This window comes from Danio rerio, chromosome 5 (assembly GCF_049306965.1).
Source record: "Danio rerio strain Tuebingen ecotype United States chromosome 5, GRCz12tu, whole genome shotgun sequence".
NCBI classification, from domain to species: domain Eukaryota; kingdom Metazoa; phylum Chordata; class Actinopteri; order Cypriniformes; family Danionidae; genus Danio; species Danio rerio.
The window spans coordinates 42646805-42669898 of record NC_133180.1 but is presented as its reverse complement, the minus strand read 5'-3'; the positions used below and the strand labels follow the sequence as shown (position 1 = coordinate 42669898).

At 39.2% G+C, this 23094-nt stretch overlaps 1 protein-coding gene across 1 annotated transcript; it reads left to right on the top strand.

Moving 5' to 3' along the window:
- The first annotated feature begins 348 nt into the window (after nucleotides 1-348).
- On the top strand, nucleotides 349-20866 carry si:dkey-65b12.6. Its single transcript, XM_017356285.4, has 31 exons — nucleotides 349-515; nucleotides 2684-3877; nucleotides 3982-4322; nucleotides 4430-5003; nucleotides 5162-5766; nucleotides 5880-6450; nucleotides 6536-7131; nucleotides 7220-7781; nucleotides 7936-8132; nucleotides 8232-8370; nucleotides 8468-9069; nucleotides 9200-9770; nucleotides 9884-10476; nucleotides 10557-11118; nucleotides 11273-11469; nucleotides 11586-11724; nucleotides 11818-12422; nucleotides 12554-13124; nucleotides 13238-13830; nucleotides 13911-14472; nucleotides 14627-14823; nucleotides 14940-15078; nucleotides 15172-15776; nucleotides 15908-16478; nucleotides 16592-17184; nucleotides 17265-17826; nucleotides 17965-18161; nucleotides 18249-18387; nucleotides 18502-18830; nucleotides 19901-20459; nucleotides 20539-20866. Coding segments are annotated over exons 1-31 (13716 nt in total). The 5' UTR covers nucleotides 349-466; the 3' UTR covers nucleotides 20541-20866.
- Nucleotides 20867-23094: the final 2228 nt, after the last annotated feature.

Here is a 23094-nt window from a genome sequence, read left to right as displayed (position 1 = left end):
CACAGTTTAGTTTGCTGGTTATACAGCCGGGCAATGTACACAGTGGTGTGTTCATTTTGATCCATATTCACACACTCTCCAACCCATCTGAATCATTCCCTCCTTTAAACATATTTGTTTTATAAGCTCACAAATATTGTATTTAATAACATTATTTCTGTCTTTCTGTCAGCAGTGGCATGTTTGCTAAAGCTGTGATGCAGAACATTGTTTACAGTATATGTATATTACCGTAACTTCACACACATTTTATGTACCTTTAAAATTAGTTCCTGTTTCAGCAATGTACTTTTTTTGTGTGTGTTACCAGCAACACTATATAAGCCCTACCTTCGTTTAAAATGTTTTGTTAACACCTTACCTCCAGGTAAGTCTTTCCTCTTTCTTGGGAATTACATATAAGCTATACATTGGAAAACTTAATTTACTGATAAAATAACTTGGGTCAAAAAATTATTTTACAGTCATGGAGAGACCGTGTTTTCTTTTCTGCCTGGCAGTTTTAGCAGTGGCTGGTAAGATCAATTATATTGGTGTTACATGGTTTTTAAACACTTAATAAAAAGTTTTTTTTCTCTTAATATTTTGATAATGCTACATTAAGGGATGCAAAATACTGGAGTTATTTTATTTTGTTGAAGTACTTACTCTGGGGGATTCATGCTTTACACAAGTACAAATTCAACTGAAGAAAAGGGTACTTTTACTTAAGTACATTTCGGTAGAGAGAGCAGTGGTTTTTTTTTTTTCTTTTACTTAAAGCAATTTTAGTTCAACTTCTTTAAATGTTTATGCACAGCTAGTGTATTTCAGCCAATAATGAACTTGCGGTGAAAGCTTAATATGACTATTTTAAATTTCATAAGGTTCCTTTTACAGTATCGATGTTGTAAGTTAAATAGACTTAAGCACCATTTGGTTGTTAAAGCGTAAAAAGAGATGAAAGACCATTTAAACGCTGGCGCCGTCGCTGGCGCAGTGCTTCTTGTTCGGTTTGATACACACTTTATATCGTATCTCAATCAGGCAGTGATGATTTTTAAAGAAATCAGATCTTAAATGATGTGATTTTTGTATAGGATGACATTTTACTGGAAGCCCTCGGAAGTGACATTTCAGTTTATGTTTATAACATACATTTCTGAAGTTTGTATGAAATAAACCAATAACACACTGAGGTAGCTCATTATTTTTGTCCTTTTTGATATATAGTTGTCCATGTCTGTGCTTAATGACAGAACACTAAGTGCAAATCAGTAAAGATTATTAAAACCAATTAATATTTAACATAAGTATTTAACAGGATTGCTTTGAGTGTCAATATTATGTTTCTAAAAGTGAAAGTTTACTCAAAACCGAAAACCATGCCATCATTTATTCATCCTTCACTTTTCCCAAACCTGTTTGAGCTTCATTTTCATTCGTACACAATAAATATTTTTTATGTTGGAAACAGGCAACCATTGATTTTAATTGTATTTGTGTTTTTCTTACTATGAAAGTCAGAGGTCACAAGTTTTCAGCTTACATCAAAATTTTTGTTTGGTGTTTAACAGAAAAAGGAACTTTCACTCGAGGGGGAATAAATAGTGAATTCTTTTAGTTTTGGGTGATTTATTCCTTTCACAGCAGTAGATAAGTGCAGTCATAATTACAAAATGAATTGGCTGCCATCAATTTTAATCTATATAACTATTTTCTTAATAAATGAATTGACCACAAATCATGACACAATCACAAATAATGAAATAGTCTTGCTGTTTAGGGATACTCTACTATAAAAAAAATCTCATTGTTCACTCACCTTCATGCTGTCAAAATGTTTTTAACTTTTTTACTTCAGATAAATACAAAGATTTTTAGGCAAGTGTACAGAACCATATTACTACAAAATGTGTTTTTGGCCAGACTATTTTTACTTGTGCTTTTTCCACTCTGTATTTGTACCTTCATTCAAGCGTAGTTTTTATTACTTTGTAAACCTTTGGCATTATCATTACAATTGCTATGTTAAGTAGTAATTACTACTAATAATGTTTGCTAAATTTAAACTGTTTATCTGTAATCACAGTTTACCTATTTCTAATAACCGATTTATTTTATCTTTGCCATGATGACAGTAAATAATATTTTACTTGATATTTTTCAAGACACTTCTATAAAGCTTAAAGTGACATTTAAAGGCTTAACTAGATTAATTAGCTTAACTAGGCAGGTTAGGGTAATTAGGCAAGTTATTGTATAACGATGGTTTGTTCTGTACACTATCGGGAAAAAAAATAGCTTAAAGGGGCTAATAATTTTGTCCCAAAAATAGATTTTTTAAAAATTCAAAACTGTTTTTATTCTAGCCGAATTAAACAAATAAGACTTTTTCTAGAAGAAAAAACATAATCAGACATACTGTGAAAATTTCCTTGCTCTGTCAAACACCATTAGGGAAATATTTAAAAAAGAAAAACAAATCAAAAGTGGGCTAATAGTTCTGACTTCAACTGTATATATATATATATATATATATATATATATATATATATATATATATATATACACACACACACACACACATATATCCAGATAGAGAGATAGATAGATGTGTGTGTGTGTGTGTGTGTCTGTGTGTCTGTGTGTGTGTCTGTGTGTTTTAAATGCCAGTAACAGTAGTGTTTCTGTCTTACCTCAGCTGTCAGCGGATGTCCTATAGGGCGTGAATTCATCACAGCTTTCATGACAAATTATGAGTATGGACAAGCCAGTCTGAGCCTCACCATAACAGCACACTCCTCTCCAGCAACTGTGAAAGTTGAGATAAAGGCACTGAGTTACAGTCAGAAATTTGACATAGGACGAGGTGAGACCAAAAAAATTGTCCTCCCTTCAAATGCTGAAATTAACGATGAAGAAGTCTCCAGCAAAACAGTGTACATCTCTTCAACTGCTGACATCTCAGTCGTGTCGTCCAACTTAAAAGATTACACAGGAGACAGCAGTGTGATTTTCCCCATAAGTCAGCTTGGCAGGAGTTATGTAGCTTTTACTCCAGACACGGGTCCACCTAGATATCAAAAGCTGGTCACCATAGTCAATGGCAATTACATGAACAAAATCGAGATGACTTTCAGCTCAAAAAAAACTTTGCTTGATTCCATTTTTGGAATTGGAACCTCCAGAAAAACAGTCTCTTTAGCTCCCTATCAAGTTTATCAACTTCGCAGTGAAAAAACGTTGTCGGGAACAAAAATCACATCTGTGTCTCCAGTGGCTGTCCTGGCAGGACACGAGTGCTCCATGATCATAGGCACCTGTGAGCATGTCTATGAGCAGCTGATCCCAGTTGAATTTCTCTCTAATGAATATCTGCTTCCTGCTATGCATCAGTCCTTAAGCATAGACACAGCTTTCGTGGTTGCCCCAGAGGACAACACTATTGTGTCCATTTTCGATAGTCGTATTTGGTTCCCCAAAAAAAGAAAGTTAAATTCTGGAGAAGTTTTACCCATTGATTTGAGCAAAAATTCTAAGATCATTCAAAGCAGCAAAAATGTCATGGTAATGTATTTCAGTAGCAATTTTCCGAATGACGAGTTTCTAACCAATGTCATACCCACTTCTGAAATGTCAAAGTCATGGACCATTTACTCTCAAGATTACTATGATAACACGCTTGTTGTTGTTGCCGAAGCTGCATCAGCCTCAACTATTAGTGGCTCAATGAAGTGGAAAACATTCCCTGCAAACAATAAGTTTGTATGGGCTACCAAGTCAATTGGTTCGCAGAGAGGTCCCATCACCATTTCTGGTGATTCGCTCATGGCTGCTTATGCTTTTGGTGGAAAAATAAGGCATGGATATGCCACAACAGGAGTGTGTAACACTGGTGAGTCATTTGAACATTCTTGGTTTAGGCAATCAGTCAGAAATAACCTATGAATTGTAACTGATTGAAATGTTAAACAAATAAACTTTCCTGTGTTTTCTAAGCCATAACAACAACGCCCCCTCCACCAGACCCCTGTGAGACAATGAAGTGTCGTCAGCAGGAGGAGTGCAGGAAGGGTGTCTGTGTTGCCACTTCCACTGCTACCTGCCATGCAGTTGGCGATCCCCATTTCAAAACCTTTGATGGGAAACTATTTGACTTTCAGGGAACTTGCACATATGTCATGGTCAACAGTACAAAGACTCAAAAAGGCCTCATACCCTTCAGTATCTTGACGAAGAATAATCACCGGGGAAGCACACGGGTGGCGTATGTGAGGTCGGTTTCTGTGCTTGTGTACACTCACACAATTGTGGTTGGCAGCCAGAAAGGAGTAGTAGAGGTAAAAATGAATGAAAAGCACTTCTAGTTTCTTGATAGATTTATAATCAGTGTGAATGATAACTAAATCTCTTTTTTTGGACTCTGTATTCTTGTTTCTCTGTCTAGTTTGATGGTGAAAACACTTACCTGCCTTTGAGTATAGATGGTGGAAAAATAAAGGTGAATCAGAGAGGGCTGAATGTTATAATATCGACAGATTTTGGCTTAGAGGTGAAATATGACTGGAATATGATGTTGTACATCACCGCTCCAAGTAGCTATTTCCAGACTGTAGGTGGTCTTTGTGGAAACTATAATGGTGACAGACGAGATGAATATATCGATCCTAAAGGCAACACACTCTCCAGTATCATTGACTTTGCAAAAACCTGGAAGGTTCCAGATAATGATCTGTTTTGCAATGATGACTGTAATGGACAATGCCCAAGTTGCACTGTAAGTCTTCAGGAAGAGTACAAAAAAGAGTCAAACTGTGGTGTCATAGCCAAATCCGATGGGCCATTTGTTTTGTGCCACAACACTGTGGATCCGCGCATGTATGTAGATAATTGTGTATATGATGTCTGCATTAACAATGGGATCAGAAACTTCCTCTGCAACAACATTCAAAGCTACGTTGATGCTTGTATGTCAGCTGGAATTAAGATCACTGGAAACTGGAGGACACTTGCGAACTGTCGTAAGTGTACACATATATTTAATACAATCAATATTGTTTATTTTTAAATATAAGCATACATTTATTTCGTTTACTTGAATTGTTTTTGCCTTTATGCTGGCATTTGAAGAGACAATGTTTGTGCCGTATAATAATTATTTGCATTCTTCTCCTCCAAGCACTGAGCTGTCCAGTCAACATGCATTATGAATTCTGTGGCACAGCCTGTGCTGCATCTTGTGCTGATCGTAGTGCCCCAGACAAATGTACACTGCCATGTGTGGAGGGCTGTCACTGTAATACAGGTTTTGTCCGGAGTGGAGCTGAATGTGTACCTATGAATAAGTGTGGCTGCACATACAAAGGCCGATATTATCTTGCTGAGCAGTCTTTTTGGAGTGATGCAAAATGCACAGAGAAATGTGTGTGCAACTCTCAAACTGGAAATGTTGAATGCACACCAACAAAGTGCAAGAAGTCTCAGATGTGTGACACACGGAATGGAGTGAAAGATTGTTACCCATTGTCATATAGTACCTGCCAGGCTGCAGGAGATCCACACTTCCGCACATTTGATGGCAAGGCATTTGACTTCCAAGGAACCTGCACATATTATTTGTCCAAACTACTGAACACAGCTGACCCGACACTGATACCCTTTGAAGTATTGGTCAAGAATGAGAACAGAGGAAGGAACTTGGCAGTTGCTTACACTAAGACTGTGTCCTTAAAAGTTTATAACTACACTATTGTCTTAAGTAAGGATGACCCATTCACAGTGAAGGTCAGTACATTCAATAAGTCTAATGCACATTAATATGATTGACTGCATGTAGGCATGAAATGTCAATTATACACTGACTAACAATACTTCGAAAAACATTTTTTGTCCTAAAGGTCAACAATCTGTTTGTGAATTTGCCATTTGAGCAAAAGGATGGTCTCTTCTCAATATTCCGCAGCGGGTATTTTGGTGTTGTGAAAACTGACTTTGATTTGACTATGAAATTCAATTGGGACAGCCACGTAGCATTGACTCTCCCCAGCACTTACTACGGTGTCGTGGGAGGGCTTTGCGGCAACTGGAACGACAATATCAATGATGATTTTCTTACTCCTGACAAAACCCTTGCTGCAACTGCATCAATTTTTGGAACCAGCTGGAAAGTCCAGGATGATCCTGGATGTTCAGATGCATGTCAGGGAAAAGCATGTCCTAAATGTGATGTTGCAGAGAGAAATAAAGACACTTTTACAAAGCCTTGCAGCAAGATCACTGACAAACAGGGACCTTTTAAAGGCTGCCACAGTAAAGTGAATCCAAATCAGTTTTATGAGGACTGTGTGTATGATATGTGCATGTACGGTGGCCATTCAACAGCCCTCTGTAGTGCTCTTACTGCATACACAGCTGCTTGCCAACATGCGCTTGGTGCCGTGGAGTCCTGGAGAACTGACAGCTTTTGCCGTTAGTATTCCTTCCACTTTGTCTTTTAGATTTTGCCAAAGTTGATGAAAAAATTAATGACACTTATAACATTGATTTTCCACAGCTGCATCTTGTATGGACAACAGTCACTATGTGGTTTGTGCAGCAGGGTGTTCACAGACCTGCCACGGCCTCACAGAACCTAAGGCCTGTGTGGGGACTTCTTGCGTTGAAAGCTGTATATGTGATGAGGGCTTTGTCCTGAGCGATGGTGTCTGTGTATCTATGGAACAGTGTGGCTGTTCATACGAGGGCCTTTACTATAAAATGGGCCAAGTGTTCTTCCCTCAAGACAAGTGTCTCCAGAGATGCACCTGCAAAGAAAATGGAAAAGTTCAGTGTGATGATGGGTTCACCTGCAAACCCAACGAAAAGTGCCAAGTCCTGAATGGAGTACAGGGCTGTTTCCCAGATGGCAAAGCAGTTTGTTCAGTATCAGGATTTGGGTTCTATCAATCATTTGATGGAAGGTCCTTTAGCGTTCAAGGAGACTGTGAGTACAGATTGGTTGAAACAGCTCTGGACAGCGATGATGACTTGAGCTTTTTTAGTGTCTTAATAAAACAACAGTCCTCTGAGATGGTCTTCACTCGAAGAGTTGAATTACAAATAGAAGAATCCACAATTACTTTGCTGCCCGGCCACATCTGGGAGGTTCAGGTAATGTTCTAGTTACTGAAACACACAAAGAAGTTTTTAGACCTTTATTACGGTTACCTAAAGCGTTTTGTTGGTGTTATATTTGCAGGTTGACAAAGTTAAAACCAATCTTCCTGTCACTGTGGGTGAAGGACTTATACAAGTCTATCAGAGCGGTATTAACATTGTTGTGGAAACAGACTTTGGATTGAAACTGACATATGATACAGTCTCCGTGGCCAGAATTGAGATCCCATCCACTTTTAAAAATGCAGTCAGAGGTCTCTGTGGAAACTACAATGGAAACAGTGCAGATGATTTTCTCCTACCAGGTGGTATTCAGGCATCTTCTGAGGTAGATTTTGTTGAAGCCTGGGTTTCAGCATCAGATAAAATGATGTGCCAAACAGGCTGTGGAGCTAACTGTTTAAAGCCTGACAAAGACAAACAGACCACAGCAGAGACCGCTTGCAGCTTGTTAATCACAGAGAAGGGACCGTTTTCTAGTTGTTATGATAAAATTCCACCACAGAAATATTTTGATGATTGTGTCAAAGATGTGGCACAAGCAACAGACAAGACAGCTCATTGTCGCCACATACAAAACTACGTTGCCAGCTGTCAAACGATTGGGATATCAATCAACATTTGGAGGAACACAACCTTCTGTCGTAAGTTGTCGCATCCTTCAGGTTTATTAATAATTCTCTTCAAGCTTCTCTATATGCCCCTACTTAGGTCTGCTGATGGAGTTTTGGAAAAGTAAACATTCTACTTTAAACTGAACCCAAATCATTTTGTTAAAATTGCTTTGTTTTCTTCCAGCACTGACATGTTCTAAAAACAGCCACTATGAACTCTGTACCGACACCTGTTCATCTACCTGTGCAAGCCTGACAAAGTCACAGAGATGCCCGTTGTGTCAGGAAGGTTGTCAGTGTGACGATGGTTTCTTGTTTGATGGAGGTGAATGTAAGGCTTTGCAGAATTGTGGATGTCATGTAGATGGAACATTTTACAAGGTGAGAAGCTATCCCGTCTCTTTATTTTATGTTCTTTTTAAACAAAATTTCATTTTTAATTGTTAATTTTATTATTGATGTTAATTACCTATTCTGCAGTCTGGTGAGGCAGTTATTCTGGGAGAGTGTGAAGAGACATGCACCTGCACAGCTGGAGTGTTCACCTGTGTACCCATGGAATGTAAAGAGGAGGAGATATGTGGCGTAAAAAATGGTGCTATTGGATGCTACAGCAAAAGTACTTAGATTTTTAATAAATAGACCTTAAAATCAAAAGATAAATTTGTATGCAAGTTATCTCAATTTTCTTTCTTTTTGTTGTTTAATCATTCAAGCAATATACTGTCCAGTCAACATGCACTATGAGGCCTGCGGCACAGCCTGTGCTCCCACTTGTGCTGATCGAAATCCAGCAGAGTGTGCACTGCCATGTGTGGAGGGCTGCCAGTGCAATGCGGGTTTTGTTCGCAGTGGCGATGAGTGCATACCTGTGAAACAGTGTGGCTGCGCTTACAAAGGTCGATATTATCTCCCTGGTCAGACATTTTGGGGTGAAAAACAATGCACAGAGAAATGTGTGTGCAACTCCCAAACAGGAAATGTTGAATGTGCACCTGCAAAGTGTATGAATTCCCTGGTGTGTGGAGTACGGAATGGAGTGAAAGATTGTTACCCATTGTCATATAGTACCTGCCAGGGTGCAGGAGATCCACACTTCCGCACATTTGATGGCAAGGCATTCGACTTCCAAGGAACCTGCACATATTATTTGTCCAAACTACTGAACACAGCTGACCCGACACTGATACCCTTTGAAGTATTGGTCAAGAATGAGAACAGAGGAAGGAACTTGGCAGTTGCTTACACTAAGAGTGTATCATTAACAGTTTATGGATACACATATGTCTTAAGTAAGGAAAGCCCAGGCAAAGTGAAGGTCAGTTCATTGAAAAGACTTTTATACTCTGTATAGTAAATTCTGCATGCACAAACTGAGATAAATGTTACTGCACACTCATCTACAAAAACATGGGTTTGTCCATTAATGAAGTGAATTTGTTTTAAAGGTCAACGATCTGTTTGTGAAATTGCCATTTGAACTGGAAGATGGTCGACTCTCAATATTCTACAGTGGGTATTTTGGCATGATAAAAACTGACTTTGGTCTGACCTTGAAATTCAATTGGGACAGCCACGTAGCATTGACTCTCCCCAGCACTTATTACGGTGTGTTGGGAGGGCTTTGCGGCAACTGGAACGACAATATCAATGACGAGTTTCTTACTCCTAACAACACTCTTGCTGCAACGGCATCCATTTTCGGAACCAGCTGGAAAGTCAATGATGATCCTGGATGTTCAGATGCATGTCAGGGAAAAGCATGTGCTTCATGTGATGTTGCAGAGAGAAATAAAGACACTTTTACAAAGCCTTGCAGCAAGATCATTGACAAACAGGGACCTTTTAAAGGCTGCCACAGTAAAGTGAATCCAAATCAGTTTTATGAGGACTGTGTGTATGATATGTGTATGTACGGTGGCCATTCAACAGCCCTCTGTAGTGCTCTTACTGCATACACAGCTGCTTGCCAACATGCGCTTGGTGCCGTGGAGTCCTGGAGAACTGACAGCTTTTGCCGTTAGTATTAATTTATTTATTGCTCAATTCAAATATCTTAAACTACTCATAAAGTTTATAAGATGTTTTTTTACTATTCATTAACAATATTCTTTAATATGGTCTCTCCACAGCTACAACCTGTAAGGCACACAGCCAATATGAGGTTTGTGCAGCGGGATGTCCACAAACCTGCAGTGGTCTTACAGAGCCCAAGAGTTGTAAAGGCACACTCTGTGCTGAAGGCTGCACATGTGACAAGGGCTTTGTCCTTAGCGATGGTGAGTGTGTGGCTGCACAGCAATGTGGCTGTACTTACAAGGGCCAGTACTATCAGTTAGGCCAAGTGTTCTTCCCTCAAGACAAGTGTCTCCAGAGATGCACCTGCAAAGAGAATGGAAAAGTTCAGTGTGATGATGGGTTCACCTGCAAACCCAATGAAAAGTGCCAGATCCTGAATGGAGTACAGGGCTGTTTCCCAGATGGCAAAGCAGTTTGTTCAGTGTCAGGATTTGGGCTTTATCAGTCATTTGATGGAAAGTCCTTCAGTGTTCAAGGAGACTGTGAGTACAGGTTGGTTGAAGCAGTTCAGATTCAGGATGTAAAGAGCTCTTTCAGTGTCTTAATAAAACAACAGTCCTCTGAGATGATCTTCACTCGAAAAGTTGAAATACAGTTACAGCAATCTACAATTACTTTGCTGCCCGGCCACATCTGGGAGGTTCAGGTAATGTTTTAGTTACTGATCATTGTTTTAAGAGATCAAGATTCACTGACTACAAAGTGTTTTGTCAATCTTTTTTACAGGTTGACAAAGTTAAAACCAATCTTCCTGTCACTGTGGGTGAAGGACTTATACAAGTCTATCAGAGCGGTATTAACATTGTTGTGGAAACAGAATTTGGATTGAAACTGACATATGATACAGTCTCCGTGGCCAGAATTGAGATCCCGTCCACTTTTAAAAATGCAGTCAGAGGTCTCTGTGGAAACTACAATGGAAACAGTGCAGATGATTTTCTCCTTCCAGGTGGTATTCAGGCATCTTCTGAGGTAGATTTTGTTGAAGCCTGGGTTTCAGCATCAGATAAAATGATGTGCCAAACAGGCTGTGGAGCTAACTGTTTAAAGCCTGACAAAGACAAACAGACCACAGCAGAGACCGTTTGCAGCTTGTTAATCACAGAGAAGGGACCGTTTTCTAGTTGTTATGATAAAATTCCACCACAGAAATATTTTGATGATTGTGTCAAAGATGTGGCACAAGCAACAGACAAGACAGCTCATTGTCGCCACATACAAAACTACGTTGCCAGCTGTCAAGCGATTGGGATATCAATCAACATTTGGAGGAACACAACCTTCTGTCGTAAGTTGTCGCATCCTTCAGGTTTATTAATAATTCTCTTCAAGCTTCTCTATATGCCCCTACTTAGGTCTGCTGATGGAGTTTTGGAAAAGTAAACATTCTACTTTAAACTGAACCCAAATCATTTTGTTAAAATTGCTTTGTTTTCTTCCAGCACTGACATGTTTTAAAAACAGCCACTATGAACTCTGTACCGACACCTGTTCATCTACCTGTGCAAGCCTGACAAAGTCACAGAGATGCCCGTTGTGTCAGGAAGGTTGTCAGTGTGACGATGGTTTCTTGTTTGATGGAGGTGAATGTAAGGCTTTGCAGGATTGTGGCTGTCATGTAGATGGAACATTTTACAAGGTGAGAAGCTATCCCGTCTCTTAATTTCATGTTCTTTTTTTTTTACTTGAGGAAGCAGTGACATTTTTTAATCCTCAGTTTTAATGTTTTTTGGTTTTCATTAATCTGTTCTGCAGTCTGGTGAAGCAGTTGTTCTGGGAGAGTGTAAAGAGACATGCACCTGCACAGCTGGAGTGTTCACCTGTGTACCCATGGAATGTAAAAAAGAGGAGATTTGTGACATAAAAGAGGGTGCCGTTGGATGTTACAGCAAAAGTATTTAGATTTAGAACTATACCAAAAGAGATAAATATGTGTTTTTGTGCAAGTCTTTTCATTTTGTTTCTTTTTGTTGTTAAATCCTTCAAGAAACATACTGTCCAGTCAACATGCACTATGAGGCCTGTGGCACAGCCTGTGCTCCCACTTGTGCTAATCGAGATGGTCCAGAAAAGTGTGCACTGCCATGTGTGGAGGGCTGCCAGTGCAATGCGGGTTTTGTTCGCAGTGGCGATGAGTGCATACCTGTGAAACAGTGTGGCTGCGCTTACAAAGGCCAATATTATCTCCCTGGTCAGACATTTTGGGGTGAAAAACAATGCACAGAGAAATGTGTGTGCAACTCTCAAACAGGAAATGTTGAATGTGCACCTGCAAAGTGTATGAATTCCCTGGTGTGTGGAGTACGGAATGGAGTGAAAGATTGTTACCCATTGTCATATAGTACCTGCCAGGGTGCAGGAGATCCACACTTCCGCACATTTGATGGCAAGGCATTCGACTTCCAAGGAACCTGCACATATTATTTGTCCAAACTACTGAACACAGCTGACCCGACACTGATACCCTTTGAAGTATTGGTCAAGAATGAGAACAGAGGAAGGAACTTGGCAGTTGCTTACACTAAGAGTGTATCATTAACAGTTTATGGATACACAATTGTCTTAAGTAAGGAAAGCCCAGGCAAAGTGAAGGTCAGTTCATTGAAAAGTCTTTTATACTCTGTATAGTAAATTACTGCATGCACAAACTGAGATAAATGTTACTGCACACTCATCTACAAAAACATGGGTTTGTCCATTAATGAAGTGAATTTGTTTTAAAGGTCAACGATCTGTTTGTGAAATTGCCATTTGAACTGGAAGATGGTCGACTCTCAATATTCTACAGTGGGTATTTTGGCATGATAAAAACTGACTTTGGTCTGACCTTGAAATTCAATTGGGACAGCCACGTAGCATTGACTCTCCCCAGCACTTATTACGGTGTGTTGGGAGGGCTTTGCGGCAACTGGAACGACAATATCAATGACGAGTTTCTTACTCCTAACAACACTCTTGCTGCAACGGCATCCATTTTCGGAACCAGCTGGAAAGTCCAGGATGATCCTGGATGTTCAGATGCATGTCAGGGAAAAGCATGTCCTAAATGTGATGTTGCAGAGAGAAATAAAGACACTTTTACAAAACCTTGCAGCAAGATCACTGACAAACAGGGACCATTTAAAGGCTGCCACAGTAAAGTGAATCCAAATCAGTTTTATGAGGATTGTGTGTATGATATGTGCATGTACGGTGGCCATTCAACAGCCCTCTGTAGTGCTCTTACTGCATACACAGCTGCTTGCCAACATGCACTTGGTACCGTGGAGTCCTGGAGAACTGACAGCTTTTGCCGTTAGTATTAATTTATTTATTGCTCAATTCAAATATCTTAAACTACTCATTAAGTTTATAAGATGTTTTTTTACTTTTCATTAACAATATTCTTTAATATGGTCTCTCCACAGCTACAACCTGTAAGGCACACAGCCACTATGAGGTTTGTGCAGCGGGATGTCCACAGACCTGCAGTGGTCTTACAGAGCCCAAGAGTTGTAAAGGCACTCTCTGTGCTGAAGGCTGCACATGTGACAAGGGCTTTGTCCTTAGCGATGGTGAGTGTGTGGCTGCACAGCAATGTGGCTGTACTTACAAGGGCCAGTATTATCAGTTAGGCCAAGTGTTCTTCCCTCAAGACAAGTGTCTCCAGAGATGCACCTGCAAAGAAAATGGAAAAGTTCAGTGTGATGATGGGTTCACCTGCAAACCCAATGAAAAGTGCCAGATCCTGAATGGAGTACAGGGCTGTTTCCCAGATGGCAAAGCAGTTTGTTCAGTGTCAGGATTTGGGCTTTATCAGTCATTTGATGGAAAGTCCTTCAGTGTTCAAGGAGACTGTGAGTATAGGTTGGTTGAAGCAGTTCAGATTCAGGATGTAAAGAGCTCTTTCAGTGTCTTAATAAAACAACAGTCCTCTGAGATGGTCTTCACTCGAAAAGTTGAAATACAGTTACAGCAATCCACAATTACTTTGCTGCCCGGCCACATCTGGGAGGTTCAGGTAATGTTTTAGTTACTGATCATTGTTTTAAGAGATCAAGATTCACTGACTACAAAGTGTTTTGTCAACCTTTTTTACAGGTTGACAAAGTTAAAACCAATCTTCCTGTCACTGTGGGTGAAGGACTTATACAAGTCTATCAGAGTGGTATTAACATTGTTGTGGAAACAGACTTTGGATTGAAACTGACATATGATACAGTCTCCGTGGCCAGAATTGAGATCCCATCCACTTTTAAAAATGCAGTCAGAGGTCTCTGTGGAAACTACAATGGAAACAGTGCAGATGATTTTCTCCTACCAGGTGGTATTCAGGCATCTTCTGAGGTAGATTTTGTTGAAGCCTGGGTTTCAGCATCAGATAAAATGATGTGCCAAACAGGCTGTGGAGCTAACTGTTTAAAGCCTGACAAAGACAAACAGACCACAGCAGAGACCGTTTGCAGCTTGTTAATCACAGAGAAGGGACCGTTTTCTAGTTGTTATGATAAAATTCCACCACAGAAATATTTTGATGATTGTGTCAAAGATGTGGCACAAGCAACAGACAAGGCAGCTCATTGTCGCCACATACAAAACTACGTTGCCAGCTGTCAAGCGATTGGGATATCAATCATTGTTTGGAGGAACACAACCTTCTGTCGTAAGTTGTCGCATCCTTCAGGTTTATTAACAATTCTCTTCAAGCTTCTCTATATGCCCCTACTTAGGTCTGCTGATGGAGTTTTGGAAAAGTAAACATTCTACTTTAAACTGAACCCAAATCATTTTGTTAAAATTGCTTTGTTTTCTTCCAGCACTGACATGTTTTAAAAACAGCCACTATGAACTCTGTACCGACACCTGTTCATCTACCTGTGCAAGCCTGACAAAGTCACAGAGATGCCCGTTGTGTCAGGAAGGTTGTCAGTGTGACGATGGTTTCTTGTTTGATGGAGGTGAATGTAAGGCTTTGCAGGATTGTGGATGTCATGTAGATGGAACATTTTACAAGGTGAGAAGCTATCCCATCTCTTAATTTCATGTTCTTTTTTTTTTACTTGAGGAAGCAGTGACATTTTTTAATCCTCAGTTTTAATGTTTTTTGGTTTTCATTAATCTGTTCTGCAGTCTGGTGAAGCAGTTGTTCTGGGAGAGTGTAAAGAGACATGCACCTGCACAGCTGGAGTGTTCACCTGTGTACCCATGGAATGTAAAAAAGAGGAGATTTGTGACAAAAAAGAGGGTGCCGTTGGATGTTACAGCAAAAGTATTTAGATTTAGAACTATACCAAAAGAGATAAATATATGTTTTTGTGCAAGTCTTTTCATTTTGTTTCTTTTTGTTGTTAAATCCTTCAAGAAACATACTGTCCAGTCAACATGCACTATGAGGCCTGTGGCACAGCCTGTGCTCCCACTTGTGCTAATCGAGATGGTCCAGAAAAGTGTGCACTGCCATGTGTGGAGGGCTGCCAGTGCAATGCGGGTTTTGTTCGCAGTGGTGATGAGTGCATACCTGTGAAACAGTGTGGCTGCGCTTACAAAGGCCAATATTATCTTCCTGGTCAGACATTTTGGGGTGAAAAACAATGCACAGAGAAATGTGTGTGTAACTCCCAAACAGGAAATGTTGAATGTGCACCTGCAAAGTGTTTGAATTCCCTGGTGTGTGGAGTTCGGAATGGAGTGAAAGATTGTTACCCATTGTCATATAGTACCTGCCAGGGTGCAGGAGATCCACACTTCCGCACATTTGATGGCAAGGCATTCGACTTCCAAGGAACCTGCACATATTATTTGTCCAAACTACTGAACACAGCTGACCTGACACTGATACCCTTTGAAGTATTGGTCAAGAATGAGAACAGAGGAAGGAACTTGGCAGTTGCTTACACTAAGAGTGTATCATTAACAGTTTATGGATACACAATTGTCTTAAGTAAGGAAAGCCCAGGCAAAGTGAAGGTCAGTTCATTGAAAAGTCTTTTATACTCTGTATAGTAAATTACTGCATGCACAAACTGAGATAAATGTTACTGCACACTCATCTACAAAAACATGGGTTTGTCCATTAATGAAGTGAATTTGTTTTAAAGGTCAACGATCTGTTTGTGAAATTGCCATTTGAACTGGAAGATGGTCGACTCTCAATATTCTACAGTGGGTATTTTGGTATGATAAAAACTGACTTTGGTCTGACCTTGAAATTCAATTGGGACAGCCACGTAGCATTGACTCTCCCCAGCACTTATTACGGTGTGTTGGGAGGGCTTTGCGGCAACTGGAACGACAATATCAATGACGAGTTTCTTACTCCTAACAACACTCTTGCTGCAACGGCATCCATTTTCGGAACCAGCTGGAAAGTCAAGGATGATCCTGGATGTTCAGATGCATGTCAGGGAAAAGCATGTGCTTCATGTGATGTTGCAGAGAGAAATAAAGACACTTTTACAAAACCTTGCAGCAAGATCACTGACAAACAGGGACCTTTTAAAGGCTGCCACAGTAAAGTGAATCCAAATCTGTTTTATGAGGATTGTGTGTATGATATGTGCATGTACGGTGGCCATTCAACAGCCCTCTGTAGTGCTCTTACTGCATACACAGCTGCTTGCCAACATGCACTTGGTACCGTGGAGTCCTGGAGAACTGACAGCTTTTGCCGTTAGTATTAATTTATTTATTGCTTAATTCAAATATCTTAAACTACTCATTAAGTTTATAAGATGTTTTTTTACTATTCATTAACAATATTCTTTAATATGGTCTCTCCACAGCTACAACCTGTAAGGCACACAGCCACTATGAGGTTTGTGCAGCGGGATGTCCACAGACCTGCAGTGGTCTTACAGAGCCCAAGAGTTGTAAAGGCACACTCTGTGCTGAAGGCTGCACATGTGACAAGGGCTTTGTCCTTAGCGATGGTGAGTGTGTGGCTGCACAGCAATGTGGCTGTACTTACAAGGGCCAGTACTATCAGTTGGGCCAAGTGTTCTTCCCTCAAGACAAGTGTCTCCAGAGATGCACCTGCAAAGAAAATGGAAAAGTTCAGTGTGATGATGGGTTCACCTGCAAACCCAATGAAAAGTGCCAGATCCTGAATGGAGTACAGGGCTGTTTCCCAGATGGCAAAGCAGTTTGTTCAGTGTCAGGATTTGGGCTTTATCAGTCATTTGATGGAAAGTCCTTCAGTGTTCAAGGAGACTGTGAGTATAGGTTGGTTGAAGCAGTTCAGATTCAGGATGTAAAGAGCTCTTTCAGTGTCTTAATAAAACAACAGTCCTCTGAGATGGTCTTCACTCGAAAAGTTGAAATACAGTTACAGCAATCCACAATTACTTTGCTGCCCGGCCACATCTGGGAGGTTCAGGTAATGTTTTAGTTACTGATCATTGTTTTAAGAGATCAAGATTCACTGACTACAAAGTGTTTTGTCAACCTTTTTTACAGGTTGACAAAGTTAAAACCAATCTTCCTGTCACTGTGGGTGAAGGACTTATACAAGTCTATCAGAGTGGTATTAACATTGTTGTGGAAACAGACTTTGGATTGAAACTGACATATGATACAGTCTCCGTGGCCAGAATTGAGATCCCATCCACTTTTAAAAATGCAGTCAGAGGTCTCTGTGGAAACTACAATGGAAACAGTGCAGATGATTTTCTCCTACCTGATGGTATTCAGACATCTTCTGTGGAATACTTTGCTGAAGCCTGGGTTTCGCCATCAGATAAAATGATGTGCCAAACAGGCTGTGGAGCTAACTGTTTAAAGCCTGACAAAGACAAACAGACCACAGCAGAGATCGCTTGCAGCTTGTTAATCACAGAGAAGGGACCGTTTTCTAGTTGTTATGATAAAATTCCACCACAGAAATATTTTGATGATTGTGTCAAAGATGTGGCACAAGCAACAGACAAGACAGCTCATTGTCGCCACATACAAAACTACGTTGCCAGCTGTCAAGCGATTGGGATATCAATCATTGTTTGGAGGAACATAACCTTCTGTCGTAAGTGGTTGCGTGTTAGCAAATACACCCTTGGCATTCAGTTGAAGAGGATACAGTTCAAAATGGAATTGTATCAAACAAAATTTTACTGTATAGCCAATAGCTGGTCAATAAAAACAACCTTATATTTTTTTTCAGCAATCATGTGTTTGGCAAACAGTCACTATGAGCTTTGTACAGACACCTGTTCTTCAACTTGTGCTAGCCTGACAAACTCACAGAAATGTCCACCATGCCAGGAGGGATGTCAATGTGATGATGGCTTCTTGTTTGATGGAGGTGAATGCAAGGCTTTCCAGGACTGTGGCTGTCAAGTAGGTGGAAGGTTTTACAAGGTAAGAACTATTTTTTCTCTTGCAACATAAACTATCCCACAAGCCACCAGGTGATGTTCAGTTTCTTGTCTCTCCTTTGTTCTGCAGTCTGATGAGACAGTCGTTCGGGGAGAGTGTGAGGAGACATGCCTCTGCAAAGCTGGATTATTCACCTGTGAACCCTTGAAATGTGATGCTGATCAGATCTGTGATAATATAGAAGGCATCACCGGATGCTACAAGAAAGGTAAGTATATCTTTAATGAACATTTTAAATTATTTCACAATAAACATTGTAAGTCATTTACCATTTTCTAAATTAGACCTGAGTAGGTTTCAATGATGTTCATCTCTCTTCCAGATCCTTGCAGTAAGCAACAGTGTCGAGAACAAGAGTACTGCACTGTGAAGGATAACAAGGCACTCTGCATCGCAAAGTCAAAAGCCTCTTGCATTGCCAAGGGAGATCCTCATTACAAAACCTTTGATGGAAACCACTTCTCCTTTCAGGGAACTTGCACATATACTTTAGTTAAAACTTCAGGAAAAGACCAAACACTTACACCATTCAGCATCATCAATAAAAATGAGTTCACCAAAGGCACCCGCGGCTCTTTTGTCAAGTCAGCCACCATTACGGTCAGAGGACATGACATCACTTTCATCCAAGGCAGCCGCAATCATGTGACAGTAAGTACAGAACAGACAAATCCAACATGTGACCATCCCTCAAGTCAATATTAAAACATATCAGTGTTCCATTGAACTAATGTTGTACACCAGAGATAACAAACCCCACCCTGCAGGGCAAACTTAAGTTCCAGCTCTACTACAAGGGTGGCCAACCCTGTTCCTGGAAAGCCACCTTCCTGCAGATTTCAGTTGCAACCCATATCAAACACACCTGCCTGTAATTATCACGTGGTGTTCAGATCCTAATTAATTGGTTCAGGTGTGTTTGATATGGGTAGCAACTGAAATCTGCAGGAAGGTGGCTCTCCAGGAACAGGGTTGGCCACCCGTGCTCTACTGCAACAACATTGTAAAAGGTAATCTGATGGCAAATAAAAACAAAAGGCAAATTAATTACTTGGAAAGGTTACAAAAATTATCATGAAAGTGCATTTTCAATGATCAATTGAATACTTTTGGATTTGCCTCAGTACTGATTTTTGAGATTAGTTTGAAACATTACTAGTTGTTTTAGGTATGTTCACATTGGGTTATTTTGTTGGATCTCCTGCTGTTATATCACATTGCAAAAGACTATCTTAAATATTAGAGAACACTTTGTACCAGTAGAACAGATCTTATTGGTTCTCAATTGTCATTCCTTGTATTGGTGTTTGGCAAACCTGCCATCAGCTACTTGACAGAACCAGCATGACATTGGATGAAAACAACAGATTTAGCTTGGAGAGCTGATTTTGATCATTTGTAAAGTGTTTGTAATCAACCCTGAATAAATATTCTTGAGGTTGGATTTAACATCCCTCTTTGCTTCGGCAAGGTCCACATGAGGCTGCACCTCAACTCTTACCCATGCAATGTTGCACGAATGGGTGGGGAATTCTTCCCCAGAACAAAACCATAGTGCCAATCCAAATTGTATGCTAGTTAGTTAACGTTTACCAATGTGGTCCTGTAATAGTTAGAGCTTAAATATCCATGATGATAGCCCTCCAGGTTTAGTGTTTGCTGCCCTGTTGCATACTCTGGAAATATTCTAATCATGTCTGCTTTCTTTTTATCCTATTCAGGTTGATGGCGTAGTTTCACATCTTCCAGTGATCTTAAATACTGAAGGCATCAGCATAATTCTGTCACGCAATGTAGGAGTTCTTCAAACAGATTTTGGCTTGGAGGTCATGTTTAATTGGGCAGATACCATTATGGTGACATTGTCCAGTAGCTACTATAATAATGTAGTTGGAATGTGTGGAACCTACAGTAACAAACTGGACGATGATTATATCACACCCAATGGTAACAGAATAACTGACATCACAGAATGGGCGACGTCTTGGAGTGTCCCTGAAACCAACAGCAACTGCTGGCACTTTCCCCCTTGCTCGGATGAAAAGAAGCTGCTCTATAGCGGACAAAGCTACTGTGGTTTGATAGAGAATGTAACCGGCCCATTTGCCCAATGCCATGACATTATATCAAAGAGGCGTTTCGCTGCTGACTGCCTTTTCCAAATGTGTCTTAATGAAGGCAGTCAGAAGGCTTTCTGCAATGCCTTCAATAATTATGTGTCAGCGTGTGCGCTGGTAAATGCTGATGTCTCTCCAGACTGGAAGAAGCTTGCTAATTGCTGTAAGTAATGTCTAAGGCTCAAGTCTTTAATTAATAGATATTATATTTATCCTAACATCCTTTGTTTTTTCCCCAACAGGATGAATTTTGTTTTCTTCGCCGGACTGCTTACATCCCAAAAAACAGTGAATATGATTATGAATTAATAAATTAAATTTGGTTGTGAATTCAAAATGAATGTATTCACTCACAATATAATGTCTCAGATTTTATTATTACATATGTGATATGGTGTTTAAAAGGCATGTTTAAGTCTTGTTTTTTTTTTCTTAAAGAAATACATGAGTGCCAGCTTGTCCTGTTCAGAAATCAGTTAATTATTAATCTTGGGTAAAATTGATTTGTTTCAAAAGTAGATGTATTCTTTTAAATGCCTCGTTACTTATTAAACTCTTGCATCATTAAGCTATTTAGCAGTGTCATTTCTTGTTTAAGTGAATTTTTTAATTAGAAGCTGCCCATCAATCACAATCTGTTTATTGCTCTCTCTCTCTCTCTCTCTCTCTCTCTCTCTCTCTTTCTCTCTCCCTCTCTCTCTCTCTCTCTCTCTCTCTCTCTCTCTCTTTCTCTTTATATATATATATATATATATATATATATATATATATATATATATATATATATATATATATATATTTGTTTTGTAGCAGAAATAGTATTTGTTAAATTGACATGCATATAAAAACAATAGTGCAAAATAAATGTTTCTTACTACAATTCTTCATTTTTGTTTGATGCAAACCATGAATGTATTTTTCATTAAGTAATAGTCAGACTTTTTATAGCAGATAACTCACATTCAAGCACATTCAAGACAGCATGATAATGAGAAATGTAATTCATTGTTAGTATTATTGTCATCATCTTCATCATTAATATTCTATAATTATTAGACCTTTGTTTTGCACAAATATCAATGTCATCACAGCATTCATTAGATAGTTGTTTCTGGTTTTTGTTATTCCTAGTTGATGTTGTTTTCAAGTACAATAAACCGCTTAATATACAGTTTGCGGTGGTGCTCATTAATTTTTGATGGGTGCTCCTACATTTTTTCTGGTGCTCCTAAATATTTTAAGTTGGGAACACCGGTGCTACCAAGTAAAAAAAGTTATTTTCGAGCCCTGACACACCGAATTTATCAGCACAGCTCAGCACGGTTGTCTAACTGTGCCAAGAATACCGGGCCAAGAATGGTTTGTGATCGTGCCGCGCTGTTATAGGCTCAGTGGAGAAACAACCATAAACGTACTGAACTGTTCTTAGAAGAGCAGCTATTGACATTGATGACATAAATTACATTGATTAAAAGCTATGGACAAAGGCCCACTGTGACACCTTGATTAATCCTTCTGCTTTACTTAAATGTGTTATCTGCATTATGTTATTCCATTTGAAAATATATTACTTTTAAGCCACTGCAGTTGCAGCTCATGCAAGTCGTGCTGATAGTAATTTTTTTTCGAAGGTATTAAAAAAGGTAGTAGATTCATCTCAGGAAGTTCTGTATATACCCTGAGAAGAGTATGAAACGGAACTGCTCATGATCCTAAGCAGTGAAACATGGTGGTGGTAGTGTCAAGGCGTGAGCATGTATGGCTGTCTTGGATCTGGTTCTTTTGTATTTATTGATGATGTGACTTCTGACAAAAGCAGGGAAATGAATTCTGAAATGTTTCTAACATTTTAATTAACTGAAATAAAAACGAGAGTTTTATTTTAAACTAGAACTGCCTGAAACTGTATCGCGTACATCCAAAACTAACTAAAACTAACGAAAAGCTTTCATCTTTGTAAATGTATTTTAAAAGAAACCCAGCATCTGGTTATGTCTATGCGTTCCAAACTTCAGGCTGTAAATAACTGTAAATGATTTGCAACAAAGTATTAAAAGGTAAAAGTTTGATTTATGATTATTATTCTGTCCAATTACTGTTGGTCCCTTAACAAGTGGGAGGCACATATGCTAATTGTTGTAATTCCTACAGCATTCACCAGCATTTGCAGCATTCACCTGATTCCTGATTGACTAATTTTATTTTAGTCCTATGCCTAACCCATATATAAAATACATGTAAATACATTTAGATGACTTTAGTCATTACTAAACGTGAAGAGACTTTCATCCAGTAAAAAAATAATAATGTTTCTGAAGACCATCGCCTGCTGCACCTTTTATTTATGCAGTTTGTTTATCATGCGGTACTGCTTCAGGCTGTTTTTGTTCTTGCTAGTAAAACCACATGCGTGCAAAACGAAAGTAGACGTGGCAGATTAGAACAAATTTACATAAACAGTAATGTTTATCTAATAAATGTATTCTTCATTGCAATTGTTTTTATAAATACATTATATAAGATTTTATTATTGGAACATTATTGTAAAGTGTTACCAAATAATTGAATAAAAACAAATTAAATACGCTATTGCTGTCAACGTACACAAGAATTGATTATTTTCATAATCCAAGCTCTTATTTAATGTTTTATAGCTTCAATGTTCATTATTACATGCCAAAAAATGCCCAATCTTTTAACTGGTAATAAAACTAAGCAGTAATTTTGCCTTTGACTGGCAAAATAATCTTCAGATATCATCTATTCACCCTAATCAGGCATGTGCATTGAGCTGCTGC